Source organism: Puma concolor, chromosome B4 (genome assembly GCF_028749965.1).
Source record: "Puma concolor isolate L17-30 chromosome B4, mPumCon1.1.hap2, whole genome shotgun sequence".
Classification (NCBI taxonomy): Eukaryota; Metazoa; Chordata; class Mammalia; order Carnivora; family Felidae; genus Puma; species Puma concolor.
This window is the reverse complement of record NC_141673.1, coordinates 118,741,417-118,756,148: the sequence shown is the minus strand read 5'-3', so window position 1 is coordinate 118,756,148 and position 14,732 is coordinate 118,741,417. Positions and strand designations below refer to the sequence as shown.

The 14,732-nt window shown below is 37.5% G+C and overlaps 1 protein-coding gene across 1 annotated transcript in view; it reads left to right on the top strand.

Moving 5' to 3' along the window:
* Positions 1-14,732, top strand: part of APBB1IP (amyloid beta precursor protein binding family B member 1 interacting protein) — a 103,620-nt gene that overhangs the window by 32,171 nt on the left and 56,717 nt on the right. Inside the window, exon 2 of the mRNA XM_086714703.1 lies at positions 12,338-12,409. Within this exon, the coding sequence (XP_086570829.1) occupies positions 12,338-12,409 (72 nt within the window). The remainder of the gene's footprint in view (positions 1-12,337; positions 12,410-14,732) is intronic.

The following is a 14,732-nucleotide window of genomic DNA, read 5'->3' as shown; positions in this document are numbered from 1 at the left end:
TCTTAAAATGGAGAATCTAAAGATGTTAAGATGTGCAGAGCATGCCAGGACACCCAGCTATTCATTACCCAAGGCCATACAATGTTCCTTAAAACCTTTAGAGTTCACAGTATAACTTTTAGGCTTATCAAAGAAGGTTGTGAATTTTTCTATATTTCTTATTTGGTTAAATACAAAGATTCATTTTTCTTTATTATCTTAAGTACTGTTGGAAGTTAAACAACTTCTCTTGAATTCTAATAGAAACTTTTAATAGGTAGGCATCTGGTACCTAAAAGGCAATCCTTCATAATGCATTATCTGCCATTTCAGTGTCTTTTCACTTTGAAAATTATAATCTGAGAACCTTGGCAATGAATTGTAGAAATAGCTCATCCCAATAATAATATGAAAATATCTAGAACTTTTATTTGTAAATGAAGAAAGGTGGGGTGCCTGGGTGGCTCAGTCAGTGGAGCATTCGATTCTTGATCCTGGGCCTTGATCTCAGGGTTGTGAGTTCAAGTCCTGCATTGGGCATGAAGCCTACTTTAAAAAAAAAAAGTAGGTGATCCATATACATGCTTAGGATATAAAAATACAAAACTTTAACAGACAGTACATAAGTAAGTATTGTGTTTAAGATTTAAGGTAACTAAATCATGAAGTAATCCACACTACAGAGTTACATTTCTCTGTGTGTGTTTGAATGTGTGTCATCTCTTGGAGGATGCATTGTGAGAGTCTAAGTGTATTTTCCACCTATGTTTCTGTGTGATCTCAAACTCCTGACCACATGCTCTTCATCTGTGAAAATGGGAGAAATATTTACCACCACATGGGTTTTGTGATGATGGTATCAGTTCACAGGATAGATTTTTTTTTTCTTTTATATTGTCTTTGCCTGCCTCTACTTTTTATTCTCCCTTGTTCCTCTTTCTATTTTTGTTTTGTTTTGTTTTGTTTTGTTTTGTTTTGTTTTGTTTTGCCTTGTGTTTTTAAACTCAGGTCTGTCTAGCTTAAAAGACTGGTTCTTTTTTTCCCCCCAGCTTTTCATTTTGAAAACCTTCAAAACTTCAACAGCAAAAAGCAAGAATAGTGCAATGGACATCCATATTCCCTTCATTCAGATTCACTAATTATTTACATTTTATTGTATTTGCTCTATTTTTTTTCACTTTATCTCTTAAGAACAAAGACCTTGTCTTACGCAATCATGGTATAATTATCACGTGGGAAATTTAATTGATTTAATACATTTTCTGATACATAGTCCATATTCAAGTTTTCTTTATTATCCCTGTAATATCTTTTTTCTTTGAAGAGTCCAAACCAGTCGTTTGTTGTTTTGCAGAATGTCCTTAATTTGGATTTGTCTCATTGATTCCTCTTGACTAGACTCAGCCTGTTAGCAGCAGCACTATAATGGTGATACCATGTCCTCAGTGCATCACATCAGGAGCAGTGGTGTCAGGTTGTCCAATCAATGATGATCCTAAGTTTGATCATTTGGTTAAAGTTGGGTCCATCCAATTTCTACATTTAAAATTACAGCCTTTGAAAGGGTTAAGTAACATCTTTGTTACTTACTGTCTTGCATTTTGGAGTCTTACTCAGCCATCTCACCTACCCTGGAACTTGACTTAGCAGAGTAGGGAGCTACTCTGAGTCAGTATCATTCCCCAGCCATCTTTCATCCATTGGTGTCAACATCCACTATTTATTCTTGCCATCCAGTAGGGCAATGGTTGTAGAATCATTTTCCTTTTTTAAATCTGTCTTTCCCCCTAGCTTCTTTTCTCCTCTGATGCTCTCTCTTAAATCATTAATTTATTTAGTAAATGCTTTTGAAGGTCTTCCATGACCAAGGCAGTCACTGTGCTTAGCGCTAGAAGTATAAAGGTAAACCCTGACCTCATGAAGCCTAAATGAATATATGAATGTATTAAATTTTAATTTAAAAAATTGTATTCATCCATTCACTGAACAAATAATCACTATCATGTATCTACATTGGCCTACTTGCTGGAATCCAGCGGTAAGCAAAATCAGTCAAATCCCTGACCTCATATAGCTTATGTTCTCTCTGCTTACCAGAGAGACTATATAAGCAGGGAAAACAGGAGTTGTGCAAGAGAGTTGATTTTGAAACAGGTCGGGGAAGGCCTCAGTAAGGAGGGAACATTTAAGCAAAGACCTAACAGCAGTGGACAGCAAGCCACTTAAGTAGGTGAGGAACAGGTGTTCCAGACAGAGAAGCACATGTGCAAATGCGTGCCTACAGTGTTCAAGGAACAGCTGTAGGCTGGTGTGAGTGGAGAGTTAAAGGAGATAAAATCAGAGAGGTAGGGGGCGGGACGGTGTTAAGTACTAGTTGAATGTGTGAAGTAAGAGAGAAGTTTGGGTTGGAGATACACTTGGGGAGTTGGCAGCATGTATATGATATTTAAAGCCTAAGGCAGCATGATGTCATCTAGGGAATAGTTGTAGATGGAGGCCAAGAGGAAAACTAGATCAGGGTGAGGAGAAGAAACTAATGCAGGAGGCTCAAATAAGAAGCCAGTGATGTGGGCAAGGACAGTTCCAGGATCTCCGGGGCCTAAATATTATACAATTTGGGGGAGACTCTCTTTAGAAAACAGAATACAAAATTATGAATAAAAAATTAACAAGAAAATATTTATTTAGAGATAGGAAATCTCAACAAATTACCAATTTTTTAAAAACACATACCACAAACATAAAATCCAAAAAGCAACACTTATTTTTATTATTACTAATTATCTGCCTGATACATTTTTACCTGCATGTTTTTTGATCACCTGTCTGTATGAGTATGAATCTGAAATATAATTTTGTATAGAGGTAATAGACAATTTAGTCTTTCCTCCAGCATGGTTGCACAAAATAAATTTTATTTTTGATAGTTTAGAAAAAGTATATCTTGGTCTCATAGCTCTCTGTGGTAAGGCCTCATCTGTAACTTCCTCTGTGGTTTCTTACTCTGACACTGTGTCTTACTCAGGAGAAAGACCTCAGAGAATTGAGGTATTTGCTGTCACTAGATACGGCATGGCACCCCATGGCTCCCAGTGGCCTAGGAAGCAGCTGGTCCAGCTCAGCCAGGACCATACAGCCATCAGTTCTTGCTACCTCCCAACTGCTAGGCTAGTCCTGGAGATAATATAAGGTGGCCAGGAAGCCTCAGTCAAGGTGACCCCATGCAAGGAGCAGAGCAGAACAATGTCTCCATCACATCTTCTCCTTGGAACCGATGGGGTCCATAGTCCATGAGATCTACTAAGGATCCAGCTTTTGCTGGAGTCCAAGTGAACTGGAGGTAGTGCTGGCACCCATTGGCCCCATTCTAAGCCCTGGAACCATGACAAGGATGATCTCCCACCATAACTGTGTTCCATGCTGCTGGGGTGCTGGAAGAGAAATACAGTCTTACAAGGGACTTACAAATGAGGAGCCCTGAAGCTTAAGCTTTATTAGCTTCAAGTCAGTCGTCCTCTGTTAGTAGGCAAAGCAGGAAGGAAAGCTTTTATGAAAGCCAAATGAAAAGAATATTTCTAAGAGAGAGTGATCAATGAATGATGATAAATACTGTTTAAGATGCTAAGAGTTAACCATTGGATTTAGCAACATGAAAGTCCTTGTTGGGATATGTCTTTGTCAGTTTGGGCTGCTGTAACAAAAATACCAGCAACTAGGTGGGTTAAACAACAAACATTTATTTCTCATAATTCTGGACCCAGGTAGTCGAAGATCAAGGCAACAGCAGACCTGGTGTCTGAGGAGAGCCCTCTTCCTGGTTTGCAGATGGCCATCTTCTGGTATCCTCACATGGCAAAAAGCAGAGAGAGGAAACAAGCTTTCTTGTGTCTTTTCTTACAAGGGTGCTAATCCCAACATGAGGACTCCACCCTCACGACCTAATTACCTCCCAAAGTCCCCACCTCCAAACACCATCACATTGGGGATTAGATTTCAACATATAAATTTTGGAGGGACACAAACATTCAGCCATGGCGGGATAGATTTAGGAGAAAATCCAGATGAGTAGGAGATGGTGAATATAGAGAAATATTCACAGGAGTTTTCTGTATGAAAATTAATATCCATTGTTTTTATCTACAAATTAGTGAATATTTTCTATTTTTGTCTCTTAAAAAAACCTAAATTATGTTGTTACTTTAGTTTGATGTCACAGTGGATCCCAAATACAAAAGCAGATCCCCATTCCTTATATGGATACTCAAAATAGGATTAAAAGACAACTTGAGAAAAATCTCGAGATTTTAAAATTCCCCTTTCAGCCTATGTATATCCAAGTAAAAAATAGTCTACAATTTGTCTCCCCAAGATACAGAAAAGCCATCTGGACAGATGGAAGTGAAAATATTGAGTTCATACGAGTTTGTTTCCCTTGTCACATGCTGTTTACTTCTTATCCTATTGAATACTTTTGGGTTTTTACAGCCATCTCACTTTTCACCTACCCTGGAACTTAACTTAGCATAATGCAGCACCCTGCCCTTCTCCACCCTGCATTCACTCAAAAGCAAAGCAATTTGGAAATAAATACATTAAAAAATCATACTTTAAAAAAATATGGTAGCCCATCTCATGTTCTGTGTATGTGTGTGTATACTGTGACAAATTCTAAGGTTTTTCAAAGCACCTCCATAGTGGTTTTTAAATTATTGAAATAAATCACATCATTTCATGTTTCCTTTTTCATTTACAGATGTTTTTTCCACTGAACTCTTGCCATCACAGTATTGCTTACCAAAGAATCCTATTGTCTTGACTGTTCCTTTTGCATTACCATATATATGCATATCCCCAACATGCACAAGAATTTCCTTTGTGAATGATCGTTGTGTTTGGTTTGTATTGTTCATGTGATCATAGTGATTATCCTATTAACTTAGTAACTGTTAGCTTATTGCTTAAAATTTTCACTTATTCAGGTGTACTGTATAAAGCCTATTAAGTTGACGAGAGATTTCTTCATCTTAGATGTTTGTTGAGTGTTATTTGATATTATGTGTAATTTAGAGATGCTTCTATTTCCTGTTTTATGTTACACAGAAGCTTCAGCTTCCCCCCTCCCCCAAACATTGCAAGAACCTTTAACCATGTGCTGTGTTGTTCCGTGAACCACTTCCTCTTGATAAGTGCTTTCATTGCATTTTGCAAAAAAACTACACTGAAGGAATCAGGTAAAATTCAACATTGTCAATTATTTTCCAATCATACTGTACACTAGTCACGTCATAGTTCCCACCAGCATTTGGGATCTTCTGGATTCTACACTCCTTATTCCATACTAAGTGTGAGCCCTGTAATTAACAGAATTTTTTTTTAATTTTCTCTTTTTTGATATCTGTAATTGTGTAGGCTGATTTTTTCACTTGGAAAAAAAAGGAACATGGCCTGCTATTTTTTTTTTAATTTAAAAGTAATAAAAATACCAGGGACGCCTGGGTGGGTCAGTTGGTTGGGTGTCCAGCTTCATCTCAGGTCGTTGATCTCATGGTTTGTGAGTTCGAGCCCCGTGTTGGGCTCTGTGCTGACAGCTCAGAGCCTGGAGCCTGCTTAGGATTCTGTGTCTGCTTCTCTCTCTCTGCCCCTCCCCTGCTCACATTCTGTCTCTCTCTCTCAAATAAATAAATAAACATTAAATTTTTTTAAAAAAACAATAAAAAAAATACCAAAGCCAATTCATATGGACAGAGAGCCTCTAATTTTTCAACTCTTTTTTCTTATTAATTCTAGTTATATTTAGGCTCTGGTAATCTAGCTGTAGACTCAAAGCATTGCTTACCTGCACAAAGAAACCCAAGATAACATGTAAAGTTAAAAAATTACAACCTCAATGCAAAGATGCAAACATTTTTAACTGTCTTCAAAATAAGAAGACATACAGTAAGTAGATAAAGTCTGGATATTTAATCCTTGACACATAGACGAAGAGAAATACTGTTGTGGAAAACTCTTCCAGATGTTTGTTAACAGTGTCTGGGGTCAATAAATGCTTCTTGACTGACTTGAATGGTGTAACCTCAGGCAAGTTACTAACCTCTAGGAGCCTTAGTTTCCTCATCTATAAAATAGGGAAAATAAAAGTGTCCTATCGGGGTGGTTGTGAGGATGAATCTAATCAGTCAGTACATGTAAAGCACAAGAACAATTTGTGGCACAGAGGGAGAACACGTAATTGTGTGTGAATAGTTATGATCATCATGCAGGTGAAGGAACAGGGAGATTCGTCTCTCTCTCAACCCACAGCCATGCACAGAACAGAGAGAGAAAGCATCTGTTCTGGTGGAATTTTGGAGACCAATTCTAACTTGTCTGAACTTAATTGATTCGTTTTAATGATTGGAAAGTAATTTTTTATTCATCCCTAGTTATTTTATTATTTTAATTTTACTAAAAGATATTCTTTCATTCTGTGTTTGGTACCAGTATCTAAATTCATGTAAAGATTAGACGTAGCTAAGAGCATAGCTGAAAAGGTGAGCTTTGTAAGCATTCAAATTAGACCCATCTACAAATTTATACCTTGATCTGGTGCTTACAAGAAAGCAGGCATTTGACAAAAGCACCTTATAAAAACTGTGTATAACACAAGGTTCTTCACTGATGCTGACTGCCACCGCGTACATCATTTCTGTAAAGCCAAGAACTGATAATCACAAGGAAAAAAATCTTAACCTTTTGATTTTATACAGAAGTTGTTAGGAGCACTTTTTTAAAGACCTTTTTAAGGCTTTTTTTTTAAACTACTTTTTGTGAAAGTTACAATTTTATGAAAAATGCTTGTAAATGTATTATTATCAATTTTGTTTAATATTCAAAATTGTATATGTAATGAGTAAATCTTTTAGTTTTAAATATATCAAATAACCCCTTTAATACTATTATGCTCAAAACTCATTTCACAGCAAGAGAGTATAACATATATGAGGGGAGTACTTAAACATGTTCATATGTGTGTTCATTTTTATTTTACAGATTAGCAAATTCACATTTAAATACATGAAAAATAAAAAATATAGCATCATCAAATACACACATACACATTATTTATTCTCTATTTTGAAACCCAGTGCAATCCAGAAGCAGATAATTATATGTAAATAGCAAAACACATATATATTAATTATATGTTAAAGTGCTAAGAGATAACCTGATATATTACTATATAATTAAGCTGTTACATTTTCATTCAGAATTATGGTATAAATCTATGTTTATATGGTTAAAATTAATTAGATATATAATGTGAATACATAAATAATTAAGATAGAAGACATAACTTGTTTTTTATTAAATACTGGTTAATTAACCTACTGCTTGAAACATTAACTGACTTCAAATTTAATTAGATAAGAAAGAATGCCATTGATAATGTCACCCAAATTGCCTGATAGCTATTAGATTTTTCTCAAAGCAGCAAAAATTGTGAGCATGAAAACTGATTGAGGCCTAAGTATATATAAGCCCCAATGAAACCTTTGTGTTTACCAATAGAGTTTATTGGTATAAATTTCAGTTTTCATTCATTTAGCACTAAAAAAAGTGAACTGTTGCTCTAGTGAGTGAGGTTCCACAATCCTACAGCTGTGACAGCAGCTTTAGAAGCAGACTTTCTGTTTAAATGTCTTGATAGTTAAAGGAATCCTGGGACTTAGTGACCTCCCAAGGACTGTCCAGCCCTGGAATGTCACATGTCTGAGTGCAATGCAGCAGGATCCACGTCTGGGCATAGAAGCTGGATTAATAGAGTTTTCTGTGTGGTCTGAGACCTCAGCCTTAGCTCACTTCTTCCCACTAGGCTGGGAGGTTATTCTCTCTAGGCTTTCAACAAAGCATTTAAGTTTATTTGTTCATTTTGAGAGACAGAGAGAAGTGTGTGCACGCACACACACATACACACACACACACACACACACACACACACACACACACGAGTGGGGAAGGGGCAGAGAGCGAGGGAGAGAGAGAATCCCAAGCAGGCTTCGCACTGTTAGCGTGTGGAGCCCGACTCAGGGCTCGATCTCATGAACTATGAAGAATCATGACCTGATCGGAAATCGAGTTGGAGATTTAACCAACTGGCCCATCCAGGTGCCCCCAAAACATTTTTAAACACAAAGATGAATGAGATCTGATCCTTACTTAATAACAGTTCCCAGTCTGGAAACAGGTTCAAACACAGTAACAAAAACACATGATTTGGGAAGCCTGGGTGGCTCAGTCGGTTAAACATCCAACTCTTGATATCAGTTCAGGTTGTGATCTCACATGGGACTGAATCTCTTTTCTGGCTCCATACTGGGTGTGGGGCCTGCTTGGGATTCTGTCTCTCCCTCTCTTTCTGCACTTCCCCTACTCACTCGGTCTCTCTCTCAAAATAAATAAATAAAACATTTTTTTTAAAAAAAGAGCATAATTCACTATGGTAAATGCTATTACTGAGTGCTTATGCCAAGAACCATATAGTATCTTGCAAAATGTCAACAATCCTATGAATCACATGTTATTCCTTTTATTTTACAGACAAGGAAACAAACCTAAGAAGGTGAAATACCTTATCAAGGTTGTTGTTGGGGCCAGGATTTACAAATATGGTTACCAGCTGGCTATGAAGATACCATTGAAGTGTTGACATGAGAGCTGGATTTTGAATAATTAGGATTTTATGAAGGATACATGGATAGGGAAGCATATACAAAGGCAAAGAGAATTTTTAAAGCCTCTTCAGACAATGTCAAGGGCTGCTATGAAGGACTTTGAAAGATAGGCTGAGACCTGAACTGTTTGCACTTACTTCATCATGATCACCATGGCATGGTTTTAAGCAAAAGAGTGACACACTCAAATCTGCATTTCAGATTCATCCAATTTGCAGTGATAGTAGTGAGACTTGAGCAGGAGATCTAGGAAGCTGGAGGTGGGATAAGCTGATGAGGGGCTGAACCATGGCTTGATAGTGAGGATGAAGGAAAGGAGAGGGCTCTACAGGAAAAAACCAACAGGATTTTTTTTCTTTCTTTTTTTTTTTTTTTTTTTTTTTACTATTAGATGGAAGAATGGGAGGAGTCAAGGACTAGGCCAAGGTTTCTAAATCGGACTAATAAGTGAATAATGACTATTAGCCAAGTTAGGGCATGTGGTTGAGAATGCACCAGAAGGGCAATAATGATAGAAGTGCCCGTAAGATACTGGATGGGCTATTTTGAGGCAAACTACTCTGACAGATAAAGTAAGATCTGTCCTGATCTAGGCCCAAAATTATGGCTGGAATTGTTAATCCATTGTGTGGATAGATTTTCAAATATGTATATTTGAATGTTATCTATGAGATTTATATACATGGAGAACAGGGACACCTGGGTAGCTCAGTCGGTTGAGTGTCCAACTTTGGCTCAGGTCATGATCTCACAGTTCATGGGTTCAAGCCCACTGACAGTGCAAAACCTGCTTCAGATTCTCTGTCTCCCTCTCTCTGTGCCTATCTCTCTCTCTCTGTCTCACAAAAATAAACATTAAAAAAAATTTATATACATGGAGAAGAGAAACTACTTGAGGATAAAAACTGAAGCTTAGAAATTTGAGCCTTAAGGAAATACTGAGCACTATGGGAAATTCTGTTGTCATTCAGGGATTCTCTAACGTAGAATTTCAGTCTGAGTGTGCAACCTCAATGACCCACCCCTCTTCTAGCTACTCCCTTCCTTCCATGAAAAAAAAATCAAAACAAATCTATTTGGTAAAGTATTATTCCAGTTTTTCTTAATCAACAGTTTGTCATTCTTCCCCAGACCCAAAAGGAACTCAAAAATTACATACTCACAAAAAAATGTTAATTCCACCCAATCATGATGTGCACATTGCTTGTTTTGCAATCCATTGCCTCAGTAAGGCTGCTCCACCCCTGCTCTTTTGGACTGCTGACCCAAATAACATTCTGAGCTATCAGGGCTGGGTGTTCTCTTTCTCTCTTTGGCTCTCTGTCTTTTTAATCTTGATTTTGACCTTTGGAGGATACCACAGATCCAGATAGACGCAGCCCTATTTTTTCATGTGCTTAGATGTGTGCGTATGTATATACACTATATACATACGTATATATCCCTGTAACTCTTATTCTGTCTATGCCAAAAATAAGGTTTTCTTGTAGGGGGGGTAAATATGTAAGATGGTTGAACTTGCAGATTAATCCAAGTTTATGTTTTCTTTATGTTTTTAAGTTCATTTATTTTGGGAGAGACCAGCAGAGAGTAGGGAGAGAGAGAATCCCAGGCAGGCACCATACCTGTCAGTGCAGAGCCCATTGCAGGGTGCAAACTCACAAATTGTGAGATCATAACCTGAGCTGAAACCAAGAGTCCAATGCTTAACTGACTGAGCCACCCAGCCTCTCCAGTCCAAATTTATGTTAAAAAGGCCCTTAACTCAAATGTCTCATTTTCACCAAGGTTACAAACTCTTTTAAACTGTGATTCATTCAATAGCAGATTTACAGCCTGATTTTGAGGTTGACTCCTTTTAATAATCCAATACCAACAGACTCTAGGAAAAAGGAATGAAAGGGCAGGGGGAAAGATTTTTACCAGATGAACACAGGAAGAGTTTCAGCAAAGGTCATGAGAATGCTGTTGTTTTGAGTTATTTCCATCTTAGGTGTGTGATTCACTCTGGCATGTCCTTAGCCCGCTATGTATGGGTGGTGTCTACAGGCTGAGAAACTAAGGTCTTTGGGCTCAATAGGTTTTTCTGATTCATCATTGTCACATTTGTTTCCAAAACTTTATCTTCATCATTTTAGTGTTTTTCCAAATTTAATGATTTAAGAGAAATCATTAATGGCAGTGTTCTTTTTATTAATATCATCTTTGTTTTCTATGAGTTTTTTTGTAACACTGGAAGGCACTTTTCAGATCAGCAAATAAATTTATTTTTTCTACTCTGAGTGGATTACTTTTCTCTTATGAAAGATTTAAAATGTATTAATGCTAACACTCTTTTTAAAATAAAAATATAGTTTGCATATCGGTGTCAGGTATACTAGATAGTGATTTGACAATTATATATGTTATGAAATGTTCACCACGATACTCTTAACACTCCTAACTTTTCCTGTTAATAATAATTCATCTGAAGGATTTTTTTATTTTGTCACATTGTACTGCATAATATCCTGATGAAAATAAATTCACATGGGTATTTCTGGAATTTTGTTGTTTATCCTGCTAATTTCCTCTTATTAAAGTAATAAATGGGGTGCCTCAGTGGCTCACTCAGTTAAGCGTCCAACTTTGGCTTGGGTCATGGTCTTCTGGTTTGTGGGTTTGAGCCCTGCATCGGGCTCTGTGCTGACAGCTCAGAGCCTGAAGCCTGCTTTGGATTCTGTGTCTCCCTCTCTGTCTCTCTCTCTCTGAAAAATAAATAAACATTTAAAAATTAAAGTAATAAATGAATCATCCATCACAAGATTTTGAATACCAGATGAATTGTTTGAGAGGACAGTGTGTAAGTACTTTGTTGACATACTTTCTTTTTTTCCATGTTATAGGTAATTTAAAGAAGGGAGGGTGTGGTTCAAATGTTTTGGAAGCAACTGGGAGGGATTGAAACCACCTGTGAGTGGATCCTGGTATTGCTCCCCTCCCCAACCAGAGGCAGGACCTGCCTGCAGCAGTCTTTCCCTCTCAGACTGTGATAAATACAGCCCAACAACCTACCTAAAATGAGATCTTCCCTCTTTGTTATCCCATCTCTGTTCACTGATGCTGTGTTTGCATCCTCCCTGACTCAGACTTTTACACACAGACCCACACCTCCTTACCTTGCGTGGTCTGACCCCAAGCATTTACTGAATGGCTTCCTTGGATTCAAATATATGCCTCCCTGCCTACATGCATGTACACTTGATTCTTTCAGGTGTGTCTGCTACTTAGGAATGTGCTAGTTCCATGGTCTCGTGGCCATCTCTTGTTTTAACTGAAGTCCCCTTCCTTGCCCTTCCTGGCCATCCCGATTTTTTAGCTACCCACTTTGTCCACTTGGACCCATGGAGACTAGTTTAGTCTGAGAAAATAGAGTCTAATTGTCGCTCTGACAAAGTGCCGAGGGCTTGGTTGAGTCTTGGACCAAGCAGATTGGAGAGAGGTCAGGGATGGAATTTCGGGCTGAAAGGAACCTTTCTCTCCATAGCCTTCTCTTTTTGACTTGTCCATGGATACAGCTCTTGGGGAAATAAAGAGATGAGACAATTATCCAGGGACCAGGCTTTTATTAGATTGCTTATATCTGCATTTTTTTTTCTGTTTTTCAGATGGGTGAGTCAAATGAAGATATAGACCAAATGTTCAGCAATTTGCTGGGAGAGATGGATCTCCTGACCCAGGTAAGATCCTCTTTTTAACTTGAAATTAGTAAAAGATGGGTTTACAGTATTTGATTTTAATATGATGAGAGAGCTATCTTTAAAAAAAGAACAACTGGGGGCGCCTGGGAGGCTCAGTCGCTTGAGCGGCTGACTTCGGCTTGGGTCATGATCTCGCGGTCTGTGGGTTCGAGTCCCGCGTTGGGCTCTGTGCTGACGGCTCGGAGCCTGGAGCCTGTTTCGGATTCTGTGTCTCCCTCTCTCTGTGCCCCTCCCCCACTCACGCTCTGTCTCCCTCTGTCTCAAAAATAAATAAACATTAAAAAAAATAAAAAATATAGTAAAGTTCCAATTAAACATTGAAAAGGAATGAAGAATTAGAAAGTCACCATTATACAACATCTGATGAAATACACACTGAAGCATATGATTTTTAAGGTTAGTGAGTACAGAGCAATGTTCTCAATCTTTAGTCATTCACATATCACTTTCATAATTTTTGTCATGCTGCAACCCACTGTCCTATTATTTTCTTAATGTTTGTCATTAATTGGTTTTTAAAATTAAACTCTGTCTCAAGTAGATGTTCTAACTTGATTTCTTCTCAGACATCCAAAGGAGATACCCAATAATTTAAATTTTCATTGCGTTTTTGTATACCACCTAAAATCATTCACAGGCCACACCAGACACGTAGAGAACATGCTACATTCTTTATTTCATTTTGGGCTTTGAGTGACTTTCCTAGGATAAAGGGAACTCCTTCTGGAAATCAATTTCCTTTCTTTTTTTCCTTCTCTCTAACTGGAAGCCTGTTTTATCACACATGTATGTATTAATATTTTGTTAGAGAACTACTTCTGATTTCTTTGAATAGCATGGTAATTATGTCCTGAGCAAAGATTAATCAGCTACCCTAATTGTGATGTTAGACTTCTTAGTCATGGTGAAGGAGCTCATTGATGAAATTTTTTGTACTTTCCTTTGTTCTGGTATTTGCCCCATTGTTTAATCAATCAACTTCCTCTCTTCTCCACAGTTTTGCTTATTCTGTTTTTCAGAATGAATTCTGGGGCTGCAGTCACTTTTCCTTACACTTTATCCTTAATACTAACTTGCTTGGGTTAATTTTTTTAACTTCTTAATTAATGGTCTTTTTTTGTTTCTACTTATAATTGAGGACATTCCATTGTTTTATTCTCAAATGTATAATGATTCATTTCCTTCAGACATCTAAGACATGAACAAGGATATTATTTACCAAATCCAATTAACATCAAAGGATGCACTTACTATCATGAACATGTTCATGTTGCAGGATGGGGGAAATCACCTCTCAAACTACAGACATAAAAACATTTTTGGAAATTTAGATTGTATGTGTAATATAGCTTTCTTTTTTTTTTTTTTTTTTTTTTTTTTTTTTTTTTTTTTTTTTTTAAACGTTTATTTATTTTTGGGACAGAGAGAGAGAGAGCATGAACGGGCGAGGGGCAGAGAGAGAGGGAGACACAGAATCGGAAACAGGCTCCAAGCTCTGAGCCATCAGCCCAGAGCCTGACGCGGGGCTCGAACCCACGGACCGTGAGATCGTGACCTGGCTGAAGTCGGACGCTTAACCGACTGCGCCACCCAGGCGCCCCTAGCTTTCAAATCATGGAGGAAGTCACCTTTTCAATCCAAAGCTTTTATTTACAAAATTGATAACTTAATTCTGTCTTAATTTCTTTTTAATAAGAGTTTTATTAGATAAGAAAAAGCATAGGGGCGCCTGGATGGCTCAGTGGATTGTGTGCAACTTCAGCCCAGGTCATGGTCTAGAGGTTCACGAGTTCAAACCCTGCATCAGGCTCTGTGCTGACAGCTCAGAGCCTGGAGCCTACTTCAGGGTTCTGTGTCTCCCTCTCTCTGCCCCTCCCCAGCTCTCTCTCCCTCTCTCAAAAATAAATAAAAACAGTTTAAAAAAAAGAAAAAGCATAATATTTTATTATGTACTGGCAGATTCATCCTGAAACAACTTTGATCTTCCAAGTGACTAGACATTCCTTTTCTTTGATGTCATTACTTAAGTCCTTACAAGAATTACACACGATATGTGTCACAAATGCACCATTACAGGAGATTTATCTGTTATTCCTGAAAATTAACTATCTCATGCTCATCATTCTATGTTGACCTGCTGTTTCAAGGTATACCTTGTAGAACCATTTTGATGTAGTCATTTTCTGTAGGGGTAAAAAATCACATAAAGCATTTTTCATGTAAGAATACAGTTTTTAAAGAACATATTTAGAAAGAAAATGTGTAAACAATAAATGGTTTTGTCTTAATGATTAAAATATAC